This window comes from Rhincodon typus, chromosome 3 (genome assembly GCF_021869965.1).
Source record: "Rhincodon typus isolate 14 chromosome 3, sRhiTyp1.1, whole genome shotgun sequence".
In the NCBI taxonomy this organism is placed as follows: Eukaryota; Metazoa; Chordata; class Chondrichthyes; order Orectolobiformes; family Rhincodontidae; genus Rhincodon; species Rhincodon typus.
In genome coordinates this window covers 5051936-5066788 of record NC_063334.1, presented here as the reverse complement: position 1 = coordinate 5066788, position 14853 = coordinate 5051936, and the positions used below count along the sequence as shown (strand labels likewise).

General features: G+C 39.7%; 1 protein-coding gene across 3 annotated transcripts in view; it reads left to right on the top strand.

The window, feature by feature from the left end:
* Positions 1–14853, top strand: part of LOC109926779 (beta-amyrin 11-oxidase-like) — a 105064-nt gene that overhangs the window by 64991 nt on the left and 25220 nt on the right. For all 3 annotated transcript variants that reach the window (XM_048595413.1, XM_048595415.1, XM_048595414.1), the window contains 2 exons: positions 2372–2482; positions 5295–5422. In XM_048595413.1, coding sequence (XP_048451370.1) covers positions 2372–2482; positions 5295–5422 — 239 coding nt within the window. The remainder of the gene's footprint in view (positions 1–2371; positions 2483–5294; positions 5423–14853) is intronic.

Here is a 14853-nt window from a genome sequence, read left to right as displayed (position 1 = left end):
TAAACACAAGGCAACACTGACAAAATGAAGTAGGTTTAAGCTTTGCTCTTTTAATGCATTAAGTTAAGACAGGGAGAGGGTTGCAGAAATACTTTACTGGATGCCTTTGCATCCTTCTCACATCATCCTCCCTATACCACTTAGAGTAAACCTTCAGGGAATTGTTATGACTGTTTTACCCTTGCATCTGCAGAGAGAGATTTACTAAAACAAAAGATAGCTCAAGTTACTGGGCCTTATTTTGTTTGAAGTTGTTCTGCACCGGTAGGATGACAGTTGGTCAATTAAAACATTACTGATACGTTCCTGACACAAATGTTGCAAGTATATCAATTCTTTGGTCCAGCTGATGAAAGGTAATTGCAATAAAGTTCAAGATCCTCTGTCACATGTACCACATTCAACCACCTGACTAATCCAAAGTACAGACGGGCAAAAACTGCATATTATAGATGAGTATTTAGTTTATGAGCACGAATTGAACCAGTCAAATCTGAAACACGAAATATGCTTTTCAGTTTATGCTGTTAAGCTAGTGGTGTCAGTTTCCTATCGGAGTCCTATCGGAGATGGCCTGTCAGATACTTTGGACATCTGAACCAAGCAGGACTTGATCTGCTGCATTAGATCCCACATAAAGGCAATTGCATTTTTTAAATGCACAAGAACATTGAAATAAATATAGATTTTTTAATACGTTTATATGTATCTGTAGTCCTTCTTTCCAGTGAGCTGACTAGAATCTTGTGTTGCACATTTATTTTTCGGAATATAATTCCAGAACGGAAGGTTCAGTACAGGTACTAGGAATATATGGTGCTGTTTTACAATTAATGTGTTTGAACTGATTTACAAAACCGTGCCCTGAACCATTCAATCAAAATACACAAACTTTGAAATATTACAACAGGAAATCTCCCCATCAACCCTATGTTGTGGCTAACATTTAAATCTCCCACTCCCAGTCCCCACCAGAGTAGCAGAGTGTTCTAATTGCTGATTGTGCTGTACAATGATTGCTACGTTGATTTGTATGTTGATGACTGTATTTTAAATAAAAGAATCACAAGTAAATTTCTCTGGGGTGTCCACTTGTGAAAGCACTTTTCTTAAGGATTCTCTAAGGTGATAGATCCAGCAGTGACTGAATCATCTGGTTGGGAACGCTCTTTTGTTGATCTATCGAATCTTCATACTACCTGTGCACAATTTGATTTAATTGATCAATGTAATGTAATCAGTAAGGGTCCAGTTTACTCTAGTTTGGTGTACCCTGATTTTCCTGGTGTACCTGGAGGTTTGGTAACATTAACTCTTACAGTAGACTTACAGAGGAAATTGTTAATTTTAGCCCAAAATTCTTTTGAAATATATTTGACATTTAGTTGAAAAAATGGAATGCCAAAGGATGGAGACCGAACAGGATAATGAACCTAGACTAAGTGGGATATGAATAATTATGAGAAGGAAGCAGGAAACTGCAGTTAGAAGGGTAGGATATTACAGGTTATGGGCAATGAGATTAGACTAAGCAGAATATGCGATTGTACAGGAAACTGGGATTAGCCTAGATTAATTATACTGGAAAAACTACCGGCACAAATTGATTGGTCAAATGTAACTGAGAACAATTCCATAGCTATGATGAAAGCTACATGCGTTGTATTATAAACAAGCTGCTTCATTTACTGGTATTATGGAGCACAGTATGGGAATATAAGTATCAAAATAATTTTAATTAGTTGTACAAGGGACAATGTTTAGATTTACGATGGTATAAACAAACATAAAACACAAGAGGTCAATGTCTTTATTCCAACAACTACATTATTGGTTAGGAACTGTGCAAATTGAGGGATATATTTTTTTTTAAATGCCTTATCAGACAGCAAAATAAATTGAACATAGAATTAGTCTATATCCAGGCGAGGATCAAGGTCACTTAAACTCTCAAATTGAATGGTTCTATTATTGCTGGATATAATGCTTTGGAATATCCAAATATTCTGTAGTCCAATATTAAAAAGTATAGCTCACAATCTCTTGGGAATGTGCAGAACGAAACTTATAAATAGCTTAGTGATCATTGCATTCCAGAGGGGCAGAAATTAGTTGACTCACTGACAGAATAGGCCCTTGCTACGTATGGCTTCAGTTGCCGAATTGGTAGCTAGAATACTGTAAACATCTTCCCCTATCTGCATTTGAATCTGGTATGGTTCCATACCAGTATTATAGTTTGCAGTTTGCAGATTCCAGCCTCTAGTGTTTCGGCATATCTTCAAAATAATGAAGCTACAGTGGCCATTAGGCCCACATCTAATTTAAACTCTAAACTGATGCTGATTTTCAGTGTAACATTTATCTTTAGGTTGATCTCCGCAAACGAGCTCAAGAAAGTGAAGATTATTTAGACCACGTGCTACTAGAGGTGGAAAGACTCTGGCCGTCCTTTATTGGGGGTCGAAGAATCGCAAAGCAGGTATTGACTTTCCCGGAACAGTTACTATTTAATGATAAACTCATTCATAGTGAAACCTTATAGTGCAGATGCGATACTGCAGTGCTGCCACAATGCTTTAAAGCAGGTGTTTGAAGGAGCTAGCCAGTTAAATTGCAGAGTCGTCCTGCACCCCTCCTGTGAAATACCTTAAAAGATTTTACTACATTGAAAGGTGCTCAGTATTTATGAGAATACCCTGTGCTGGATTTATGTGTAGATTGGAGAGTTACAGCACTTCAGGGGTCCATTTGAACTCCCTGACCTGTAGTCACAGCGACCCTTGATCTTGGTACTCTCATAATATCAAGTACAAATAAGTATCGTGATCACTTTCTTATTGTCATGCTCCACCCACGTTTCCCCTTCCTGCATCCAATCTTATGTCTTCTGTGTCCATACCTGGAATTAATCTCTCTTACAACTACACTTTCAAAATTCCAACTCTCTATTCTTTGACTCTCATTTACCAATACATTTCTTGTCCACCAATCTGCTGAATTATACATTCACCTCCATGTTTGCCCTTGTCCCCATTTAAAACATTACCTTTTTCACTTTGACAGTTCACCCTGGTTTTGGCCTCATCTCTGCCACCTGGGATTCACAAAGTATGGAATGGCACCCAGTTGCTTTAGCCATAAACTGCTAGTCTGACTGGTACTTGTAAAGCACTATTGAGTCCTGCGTTCAACTGCCCAAACTGTTCACTATTTCAGGATCAATCTGAAATGTGAACATGACCCCCAACAATTTTTTTCTACTGTGAACAACCTTTTCAAAGCCCTCTTTGTCCTCCAACCTAACCTTCAATATAATGTGAGAGGAATTCATTAGTTTCTTTGCGTGTAAGAATAGAATCATCTGATTACTGCTTTTCTTTTTCTAGCTTGAGTTCTACAGGCTGACATTCTTCTGAGTCCCCATCCCCTACAACCCCTACCTAGCCCTGAACTTTTGCATCTTCTAGTTTCTCTCTTATCACCTCACCTGCCGTCTGAACTCACCTTAGCCAGTGACCCATTTCCCATTCACTCAACCCTGTTCCTGTTAAACTGTAGATCACCCAGCCTCCCAATCTGGCTCCCAAGATAGCTGATTATTATCAATGGTTCTCATTCTTCATTCATGAAAGCAGCTATTGTCCTCAAAAAAAAAAGCGACCTTGCCTTCCCCATCCTTGTAAACAATCGCACCATCACTGCCATTTTCAAAGTCATTGAACTGCTACCTCCTAAATTCATGCTGGTCTATCTTGGGGCTTCATTTTAGGAATCCTCCGCACAGGGGTTCTCTGTCTACCAAAATAGCTGACACCAAATCAGACGTGTGACTGTACCAAAGGTAAAAGTAGCCACTTCTTGGCCTGGCTGTGACCTTTGACACAGTTGACTGTGCAATTCTCCTTCGAAGCCTCTCCACCATTAATCCGGGTGAAGGCGACAACACTTGTCTGATTTTATTCTGTCTCTTTTTCTTTTTAGTCATTCACAGAATGTGGCTGAGACAACATTTATTGCCAATTCCTAATTGTCCAGGGGACAGTTAAGAGCCAGCCACGTTTCAATGGGTCTGGAATCCCATGTAGCCCAGACCGGGTAAGGCAGCAGATTCCCTTTCCTTGTTTTTCCAACAATTGGCAACAGTTTCACTGTCACCATTAGACATTTTTTTTAAAATTGAATTCAAATTCCACCAACTGCCAAGGTGGGATTCAAACCCAGGTCCCCAGGATATTACCTGGGTCTCTGGATTTGTAGTCTAATGATTATACTACAAGGCCATTGCCTCCCTGTCTATCTAATTGTAGCCATGAAATTACCTACATTGGCTTTTCTTCTTGCTCCCACATCTGTTACCTCTCATATCCCCAAAGGATCTATCCTGACCCTCCCCTATTTCACATTTATATGCTGCCCTTGGGAACATCATCTGCAAACAGCCAGTTTCCATATATACAATGATACGCAAGTCTACATCACTGTCACCTCTGTTAACACCTCTACTGTGTCTATAAATTGTCACAGTGCTTGTCTGGCGTCCAATACTTGATGAAGGAAATTTTCTTCCAACAAAATATTGGGAAGGCCAAAGCCATTGTCTTAGTTTTTATCGCAAACACAGTTCCATTACTGCCAACTACCCTTTTTCCTGGCAACTGAAGCTATGTAACCTTGGTGTCTTTTTGAAGCCACGACGCGCTTCCAGCCCCACATTTCAACTTCTGTATATTTGTTCTTGCATCAGAATTTGCAGCTGAAATCCTCATCCATACCTTTGACTTGATTCTTTCAATGTATCAATACTCTGCTCACTAACCAGCTATTAACTCCTCGTTAAGCAGCAAATATTAAGTTTTCATCCTTGTTTTCATATCTGTCTGTGGCCTTGCCCTTCACTATTTCTGTAACCTCCAGCAGCCTTCCCTAAGTTTTTCCATTTTTTTTCTCTCTCTCTCTCTGTTCCTCTTTAAGACCTGCCTACGTACTAAAGATTTTTTCATTTGTCTTGATTCCTTATGCGGTTCAGTTTCGAATTGTTTTGAATGACCTAACTGTAAAGCGGCTTGTCAAAGGTTCTTAGTAAGTACAAATTGTTGGTATTACGTCGCAGCAGCTAATGCCTTCATAACAAGAGCCTGCACTTTAAAGGTAGTTCATGGGAATGTCCCGAGAAGGGTAATAAGATGATTTTTGTAAGTTATTTGGCTTGTTTTGTGGAAGACTAAATTCAGATTTCTTTTCTAATTTGTGCGTGTTTTTATATACTTGCTTTCCTATGCTGTTTCTAACAGGACACCACCCTATGTGGTTATGTGGTCCCGAAGGGTTATGTAGCATTATTCGTCGCCTTTGCTGTCCATAGGGATCCTGAAATTTTTGATGATCCTGATGAATTCCAACCTGAAAGATGGTCTGGGAGGTTTGTACTTTCTTAATTTAGTTCTTATAAGGTTAATCTTTGTTTAGCTGTGCTTTGTCGTTGGAAATATTAAATGTTACTAATTTCCATTAATGACATGGGTTCGGAAATTTAGTACAAAATGAATGAAATACGCAAATGACACCAAATTAGGGTGGACAGTGAAATTGTGAGAAGCAACTTGGAACCACACAGGATACAAACAGTGATTAATGAAACTTAAAGGAGATGGGTGTAAGGAGCTACAAAATTGGAAAGATAAATAGATGCTGCACATATTCCATGATATTGAAAAAGTTGGAGCTATGAAAATGATTGGGCTTGTTGGAGATCAGTATCTCAGCCCCTGACAGTTTTCTTATAATTTTGTAGAATCCGTACAGTGTGGAAACAGGCCCTTCAGCCCAACAAGTCCACACTGACCCTCAGAGCATCCCACCCAGATCCATTCCCCAAACCCACCTAATCTACACATCCCTGAACACTATGGGCAATTTAGCATGACCAATCCACCTAATCTGCACGTCTTTGGACTGTGGGAGAAAACCAGAGCACTTGGAGGAAACCCACACAGACACAGGGAGAACGTGCAAACTCCACACAGACAGTTGCCTGCGGGGGAATTGAACCCGGGTCCCCGGTGCTGTGAGGCAGTAGTGCTAACAACTGAGCCACCATGCCATATGGTATATTGCCATCCTGATGTCAGAATTGAGGATGTCATAGTTTGCTGTTTCAGAGGATGAAGAATAAACAGTTGTCATCCATGTTGGCACCAGCAACATAGATGTAAAGGTAGCTGAGATATTTTGGACAGATTGAAGGAGTTAGGAAACAACCTAACTAGCAGAATCTTGAAGGTAGCCACCTCCAGATTACTTAATACGTTGCTTGCTAGTAAGTAGAGAAATAGGAGGGTCAATGAAATGAATCCATGGCTTTAGAAATGGTGCAGCAGAGAGGCGTTTAGATTCTTTGGTCTTTGGAATCAATTATGTGGAAGGTTGGATTTTACAAACTGTGTGGGTTAAACTTGAACAAGAAAGGTCAAGGACAATCTATTTGATTAGAGTACCAACGGGATGTATTTTATAGGCCAACAGCTCAAGGAAGAGAAACAGATTTGCAAAAAATAGAGGTAAAAATATAGCGTGGTGACCACAGGAATTCAACTATACTAATAGAAATGTGATAGTAATAATGTAAAGAGGAGAGATGGAGAACTATTTTTGCAGCGCATTCGGGAGAATTTTATAGATGACATTTTTCCAGTCCAACGAAGAAGGAGGCATTGATAGACCTGGTCCTAGGTAACGTTTGGGGCAGTTATCAGTTGAAAAAATGATTTGGGAGTTGATGATTGTAGTATCATAAGGTTTACATTGCCTATGGAAAAGGGCAATAAGAATTTTGGAGTAAAAATGTATAACTAGAAAGTACTTAATTTGAATGAGATGAAATTGGAATCAAAGATTGGTAGGTAAAGCTACGATACAAAACATTGAGAGATAGTAGGAACTGCCGATGCTGGAGTCTGAGATAACAAGGTGTAGAGCTGGATGAACACAGCAGGCCAGGCAGCATCAGAGAAGCAGGAAAGCTGATGTTTTGGGTCTGGACCCTTTTTCAGAAATGAGGGAGGGGAAGGAGACTCTGAAATAAATAAAGAGAGGGGGAGGTGATGATAGAAGGTGGGTAGAGGAGCAGATAGGTGGAGAGAAGATGGACAGGTCAAGGAGGCAGGGATGACGCCAGTAAAGGTGAGTGTAGGTAGGGAGTTGGGATGGGGGTTGGTCAGTGAGGAAGGAGGGGCGGGTAGGTGGGAGGGAAGACAGACAGGTCAAGGAAGCGGGGATGAGGCTAGTAGGTCGGAAGTGGGGGTGGAGGTTGGTCAGTGAGGTGGGTGTAGTGGATAGGTGGGAGAAAAGACGGACAGGTCAAAGAGGCGGGGACAAGATGAGCTGACCTTGGGATGAGGCTGGGGGAGAGGTCGGAAGAAGCCTCCCCCACCCCCAGCCCCCACCATTTCTGAGGAAGCCCTCTCTCTATTTATTTCAGAGCCCCCTTCCTCTCCCCCACTTCTGAAGAAGCAAGCTTCAAAATCTCCCCACCCCCGGAGCTAGGGAGAAACAAGACCTTTGGGCACTGAGTCTGGACTGTGGTTGCCAGGTGACCTTGACCTGCAGATAAGACTGGTGAGGCTGATCCTTTGTATCAGGGAACTAAATTATGAGGGGAGACGAGAGAGACTTGGGGTTTTCAATCTGATAGGGAATCATCTAATAAAAATAAAGATTTTTATGCTACTGAAGTCTCAGTCAAACTAGGTAACACGGATGCAAACTACAGAAAGCTAAGTTTATGATAGATCTTGAAAATTCATCACTCTACAGCATAAACTACTTTCAAGTAGAGTAGTCAAGTCAATATCTTGGCAGAATTACATAAACAATTGAATGCTACAATAGGAAGGTAATTCTGATCACTGTGGATGCGTTTAGTTAGGCTAAATAACCAAGATTATCCAAAATTAGTTAGGATTTGTTCCTATAATTTTGCAGAAAAAGTGCTCAAGGAGTGCTAGGTTTTTCATTTTTAAAAAATATTAATAGTTTCAATGTCTAATTTGCAGTTTTGCTAGGTTGTTGGTGCAGTTACTGAACATTCCAAAGTAATTGAAAAGTGAATTATTTCAAGGATGTTCTTAATGAGATGGGCTCATGTTTGTATTGTCATGTGGAAGGAGATAAATTAGGATTGGTATTTCAAACAATATCACATGATTGCACAAGACATGAGGCAAATATTATAAGGTACCATGAAGTCTTTAGAATAGCTGGCCAAGAATGCTGCTTCCTATCACGAGTGAAGAATTTGTTGACTAGCACGCAACCCATGAATAGCTTACTTGTCTCTCAAGCCTACAGAGCCCCTTTGAAGAAAGCAGCAGAAGCTTCATTTGTGCTGTTTATGTGGATGATTTATGAGGGATATTTTCCATCATTGACAGTTTTCCAGGTCCTTACCAAACTGCTGTAATGTTCACAATTGGAAGATTGCAAAAAAAAATTACAGCTAATTTTAATTGACGAGCCAGGCCCAAATGCATAGAGACCACATCATCAAGGCCACAAGCATTGAAGAATGGAAGAATTTGCAACGACATGGTACATTTCATACATTCTGAATGTTTAAAAGTGCCTCACATTCATTAAAGTATTTGGAAAGCATAGTCACTGTTGTAAGGAGAGCAGCCAGCAACCAATTTAGGCACTGCAAATTCTCTCACACAGCAATGAGGTGCATGACAAAATGGTCTACTTTGGTTTAGTTGAGGTAAGTGTTGCCTAGGAAACCAGGAGTACTCCCAAGTTGTTCCTTGAATAATGCAAAGGATCTAACACTCACCTATGAGAAAGCATACTCTGGTTTAATGTTTCATCTGCAATCTGGCTGTTATGCAGCACTTCCTCCATAATGTACTATGGTATCGACATATACATAAAATTCTACATGGGGCTTGGGCCAGCAATCATCTTGTTGAGAAACAAAGCTATTCTCAGTGGGACCAAGGTTTAAAAGATGAAGTAAATCAAGTTTAAAGATGAGATGTTAATCAGTTCTAAATAAACATGGAAGTTTCTCTATAAAATACCTGACAAAGATGTCACACAAATGCACTAATCAAGTAATATCACAGGCTTGGTAATCAGACAACACTTTGTGGACAGTATTTACTATAGACTGCAGCCACTGATGGAGGATTTGATATTCAGACTGGTGGGTGAGCTGCCTATTATACTCCTACCCATCTCCATCACTTCCTTTGGAAGTCGTTCCACACATGCACCACCCTCTGCATGTTTCGTTTTGAATATGTTGAGATTCTTGAGAGATGCATTCATTGGAGCAAATGTAAAGTGTTCCATCACATTTCTGATTTGTGCCTTATAAGATAGGGAACAAAAACAAAGTTGCTTTTCTGAGGAAGGTTCACCAGACCCGAAACGCTAACTCTGTTTTCTCCTCCACAGATGCTGCCAGACCTGCTGAGCTTTTCCAGCAACTTTGTTTTTGTTCCTGATTTACAGCATCCGCAGTTCTTTTGGTTTTTATTAAGATAGTAGAGAACCCTGAGGAACTTTTGGGAGTGAAGTTACTTACCATAGAATTCCCAGCCTCTGATCTGCCCTTGGTCCCACAGGATTGATGAGGCTGGATTGATTTAAATTTTTGGTCAATTCGAAATTTCCAGCATGTTGAAGGTCAGACATTCAATGATGATAATTGCATTGACAGTCAATAGAATGTGATTAGACTTCCTTTTATTGAAGAGGATCACTGCCTGCCAGTTGTTTGGGGTGAATGTCAATCACCACATATCAGTCCAAGCCCGGATATCATTTTGCTGTTGCTGGGTATGGTATGGACAACTTCATTTATGTAAGGAATTGTGAATGAAAAGCAAAAACTCTTTCCCAGATTTCATTAGGAAGAGAAGATCTTTGCTGGTCCCAGTTGGAGGTGGGAGTAGGTTAATGTAAGTTGATGATGAGTAGTTGCCTGTAAAGTGGTTCCAACAATATCCTCCTTTACCAGCTCAGGCAACATCTGTAACTTGCGTGCACTCATTAACTTGATGCTTTGAAAGTATCCTAATCAGTATTTCATATATTGATCTAAGATTAATAAAGATGTTTGATGCTATCTTGTACTGTATGGGTAGTTCGAGATATTATGGACAATCAACAATAAATTTTGTCAGTATATTTCAGATAATTGACAAAAAGCCTAGAGTTCCAAGCTGCTGGCTGTTATCTATTGTATTGGTCTCCTACAGGTCTGCAAGTGTGTTCCTCTATTCATTCTTTTACGGGATGTGAATGCTGCTGGCAAGGCCAGCATTTGTTTTCAAACTCAATTGTCTTGGAGAAGGTGATGGCAGCTGGAATACAATTGTGTGGTTTGCTAGACTGTTTCAGAGGGCAGTTAAGAGTCAACTGTAGATCAGGAGGTACATAGGCATATAGACAAGACCAGATGAGGTTGGGAGATTTCCTCCCATAAATGGGCATTAATGAGCCAGAAGTATTTTATGACAATTGATAGATTCATGGTCACCATTACTAAGAACAGCTTTCAGTGCCAAGTTTTGTTAAATTTAAACACCCCCAGCTGCTGTGATGGGAGTCAAACCTGTGTTCACAGAGCATTGGCCTGGGCCTCAGGATTTATAATCCAGTAACATTAACGCTGCCACAGTCTCCCCAGTAATGGAATTCACCCAAATTTTATGGCTTTGTATTTACTGGATTAGACATGTCTCCTTTCTTCCCTGTGTGTGGACTGGTGTGGCTTTTATCCAGATGTTTTTTGGGCCTTCTGGTCATTCATTGAAGGTGATTGTCAGGACTGGACAAATTTCACCCTTAGTCTGTTAGAACTTTGTGATAGACATACTCGTTTTTCAATGATTTTGTTCTGTATAAAATCTGTATGTTGATGTCACAACCATGGCTCCCATTAATTATTTACTTTGCTACACATCGGTTACTATGGTGAACTTTCCTTTAAATATCTTTGGGACATCCCAAATGCATCCCAGCTAATGAAATGCTTTTTGAAGTGTATTCATCGTCATTATGTGGGCAAACTTAGCAACATGTATAAAGCAAAGTCTCTCAAATGGCAGTGATATAAATGACTGACTGAGTAATCTGTTTTTAATACTGTTGGGCGAGGTCAAGGCTTGACCAGGGCATTGGAAGAATATCTTGCTCCTTGTTTGAATAGTCTTGGTAACTGTCAAGCTGAAAGATTAAATCTGAAGGCTGATATCTTCGATGGTGCAATACTGAGACGGTGCTGGATTAAGTGTCAGTAGAATGAGCTCAGGGACTGGGGCTTGAACTGATGTTCTTCTGACTGGGATGAGAACTGCTAAATGACCAATTAAGAGTGGCACCTGTTAAGTCATGTTTGTAATAGTGCTTTTCATTTTTCTATCTAACAAAAAAAAATAAAATTAAAGGAAATGGATGTGTTAGTAGGAAATATAGCTAAAGAAATGACACTATTTTGTTGAATGTCCAAGTACATAGTTAAAATTAATCACTGTTGGAAAGCCTTAGCTCATTCTGCTGTTTATATTTGAACGGGATTAAACTGCATTATTTTCAAACTGACTATTAACTGCTGGGAGCAACGAATGTATTTATCTGAAATACTTCTCTGCTGTTTCAGCACAGGTGCTAACTCGCTTAAAATAAAATTAACAGTGGATGGGATAGAAAGCACTAGAATATCCGTGGAGGCAGCAAAGTTTAAATTTTATTACTGCATTGGGATCAGTATGTGCATTGTGTAGAATGGAAGGTTGAATACAGAGCCACCAGTCCAAATGGCGATGAGGTCATCTTCCCTGCCCTCATGACCCTCTGTCAATCATATTTGGACAGCCCACAGCTGTATATGGTGCTTAACTTTTATAGAGTCATACAGCACGGAAACAGTCTGTTTGTCCAAATAATCCATGCTAACCAACTTTCCTGAACTAAACTAGTCCCACTTGCCCGTGTTTGGCCCATATCATAGAATCCCTACAGTGTGAAAACAGGTAGCAGTGCTAGAAAATGCCCAGTTTTAATTGTGAATTCTGTTTGCAGTTTTTAAAAAATAAATAGACTTTGCTTGCTTTACTGTTTACCCAGCAAACGGGCTTTGTTTGCTAAAATGTAAGCAGACCATTACATCTGTCATCATGCAATGCTGAATTAATGCTCGGGCTGCCATTTTGAAATTTAAAACTCCAGTTAATGCCAACTCAGTGATGCATGGCTGAACATGGGCTCTGTCGCCCCTCCCACTTTACCAGGGTTATTTAAAGCCAGTTGCTGAGAGCTTCTGACTGGCTGCTGCCACAGTTGTCCAACTGTTTGCACTCAAGCTGTTTGATTTGGTTAAAAACAGGTCTGAAGCTTTTTGTCCTGATCTTAAAGCCTCTGCATGAACCAGCTGTTCTCAGTTATTGGCGCACTTGTGTGAATTCACCTTGGAATACAACATGGCTTGAAGAAAGAGTGGAGGAAATGCAGTGCAGGGAAATTTGCAAGGAGAGAGAGAGTCCTCACAGGCAGTCATGTTGACCTAATGTGTTTAGTGAGCAACTGTCTGACTTGAAACTTAGTGAGGAACGATGTTTGCACTGTTTTTCTGTTTAGTAAAAACCTGGTCATTGAAATGTGCCACCAGCTGCAACCTCCTGGCTGAAGCTAATTGTGAATGTGAAGGTGTCTGACAATGTGGCATTGTGCTCTTCGCCTGGAGCAGGCAACATTTGCAGCATTTTAGCTTGTCGTTCACTGTTGCAAAAGGGTGGTCACTGAGGTGGTCTGCTCAAAAAGAGCCTAATACACTTAATCCTCTCTTGACAGAGAGCAATGTGCAAAGTAGGCACATAACTTTGTGCAAACTACACAAAGTGTCTACTGACACTATGGCACATGTAGAGAGCGTGTCAAGTTCCATTGTGGTCTGCTGCACAATCTTGCCAGTGGGAGGTAACAGCTTTTGTTACCAGCTAGACAGCAAAGAATTGAGGAAGGGTTGAGGGAGACTAGACAGCCCAATCTGGCCAGGTGGTTATGGGAGAACTAATTCATTTTCAATAATCATAATTGCAACATCCCAATTCCCTATTCACCAACAGTGCCATCCTTTATCTTCCTTCTGTCACTAACCGTTAAATCTACGTATTCACAATCCTAAAATTTAAAACAAAAACTGATCAAATGTATAAATAACATTTTTTCACATTGCATATAATCATGGTTTAATACCCTTGTGTGCTTCTGTAATAACTGTCTTGTGTGTGTAGAATTTCCGTCTCAATGCAAGAATGAGAAACTTGAGAGTCTTGACTAGTACCTTCAAGCCAATTACAAATGAATGAAAGTAGTCTACTAAAGTGGGTTGGAAAAGTAGCTTAAAAGGGAGCATTGAAGCCAAAACAGAATCAGTTCTGTTGAAGAATCATTGGGTTTGAAACACTAACTCTGCTTTGTTCCCGCAAATGCTGCCAGACCTGCTGAGTTTCTCCAGCAATTTCTGTTTTTGTTTCAGATCTCCAATGTCTGCATTTTTTTTGTTTTATTAAAAGGGAGGATGATATATGAGCAATGGCAGACATTGAAGGGCTATTTCCTATTTCTGAAGAAAGATACTAGTAAATTCAATTAAGAAGTAAATACTAAATAAAGAACAATGAGCCATCTGAGACTAAAAGTTTAAAGATCATATAAAATTGATAAAGACATATTTGTAGTGGAGATAAATGGTCAGAAGTTAATGAAAATGTTAGAAGTCAGCATAATAGATAAAAGGAAGATAATAGTTTGAAAGTAACCTAGCAAAAAATATGAAAACAGTCAGTAAAAATTTCTACACCGATATAAGAAGGAAGGGAGTAGTTAAAGTTAACATTTGAGACTGGCGTGAATAACGGTTATCAAGAAATTAGTTGAGACTTTGAACAGATACTCTGTGTCCCTTCTAATGGCAGAAGAACTAAAATGACTCAAAGTAGTAAAACAAAAGGAAAATCAGAGGCTGAATCCTGAAATGAAGAAGTGTCAACGTGTAATATGCAGGGCTGTGGAGAAGAACTTCTTGGTGAATTAGTGTAATGAAGTATGGTTATGGGGCTGTTATGTTTGTGCACCAGTATTCCAGAGGACTAGAGTTTGAATTCCAACATGGCAGATAGAAAATCTGAATTCTCAGTTTTTTTTAAACTAGTGTCCAAGAGCTATCGGCGCGAAATTGGAAAATTACCCCTGCAGTCTCTTTCGCTGTAGGCCCTTATGAAAAAGTGTTCCATATTCTAATAACCTTCTCTGACTGTGTGTCAGGGGCACCTTCTAACTTATTCTTTTTCTACACTAATGCCAAACAACTCTTTCTAATGAAGTCTTTAGAAACTTGAATTTTAAAGAAAACTTGCAGATGCAACTTTTTTCCCAATCAAATTTATTTTGCATATCTCAATTAGTGGCTGAAGACTCAGGAACCTGGTCTCCTTATATCATTTGTTAAAGGGTTTATTGGAATCAAATGTTTGGACAAGTTTAAGGCAGCACAATGTTAGCTTGCTCTCTACTTTCATCTCTTTTGCTAGATAAAACCAAACATTCTACTATTATACCCTGATATACACTGCATTGCTCACAAGTTGTTCTGATACATCGTCCAATTATACATGGGTCGCATGATCGAACTTAGCAGCATAGAAAAGCAGCATGGTGGAATAGCTTTGAGCTTAGAGCTGAATGACTTGATAATTTTTTTGTAACAAAGAGAAAAGATGATTCCAACAAGAGATTTTGTCTGCCTGGAGGATTTTAACTCTGCATTCTCATTCTGGTTCCTTACTG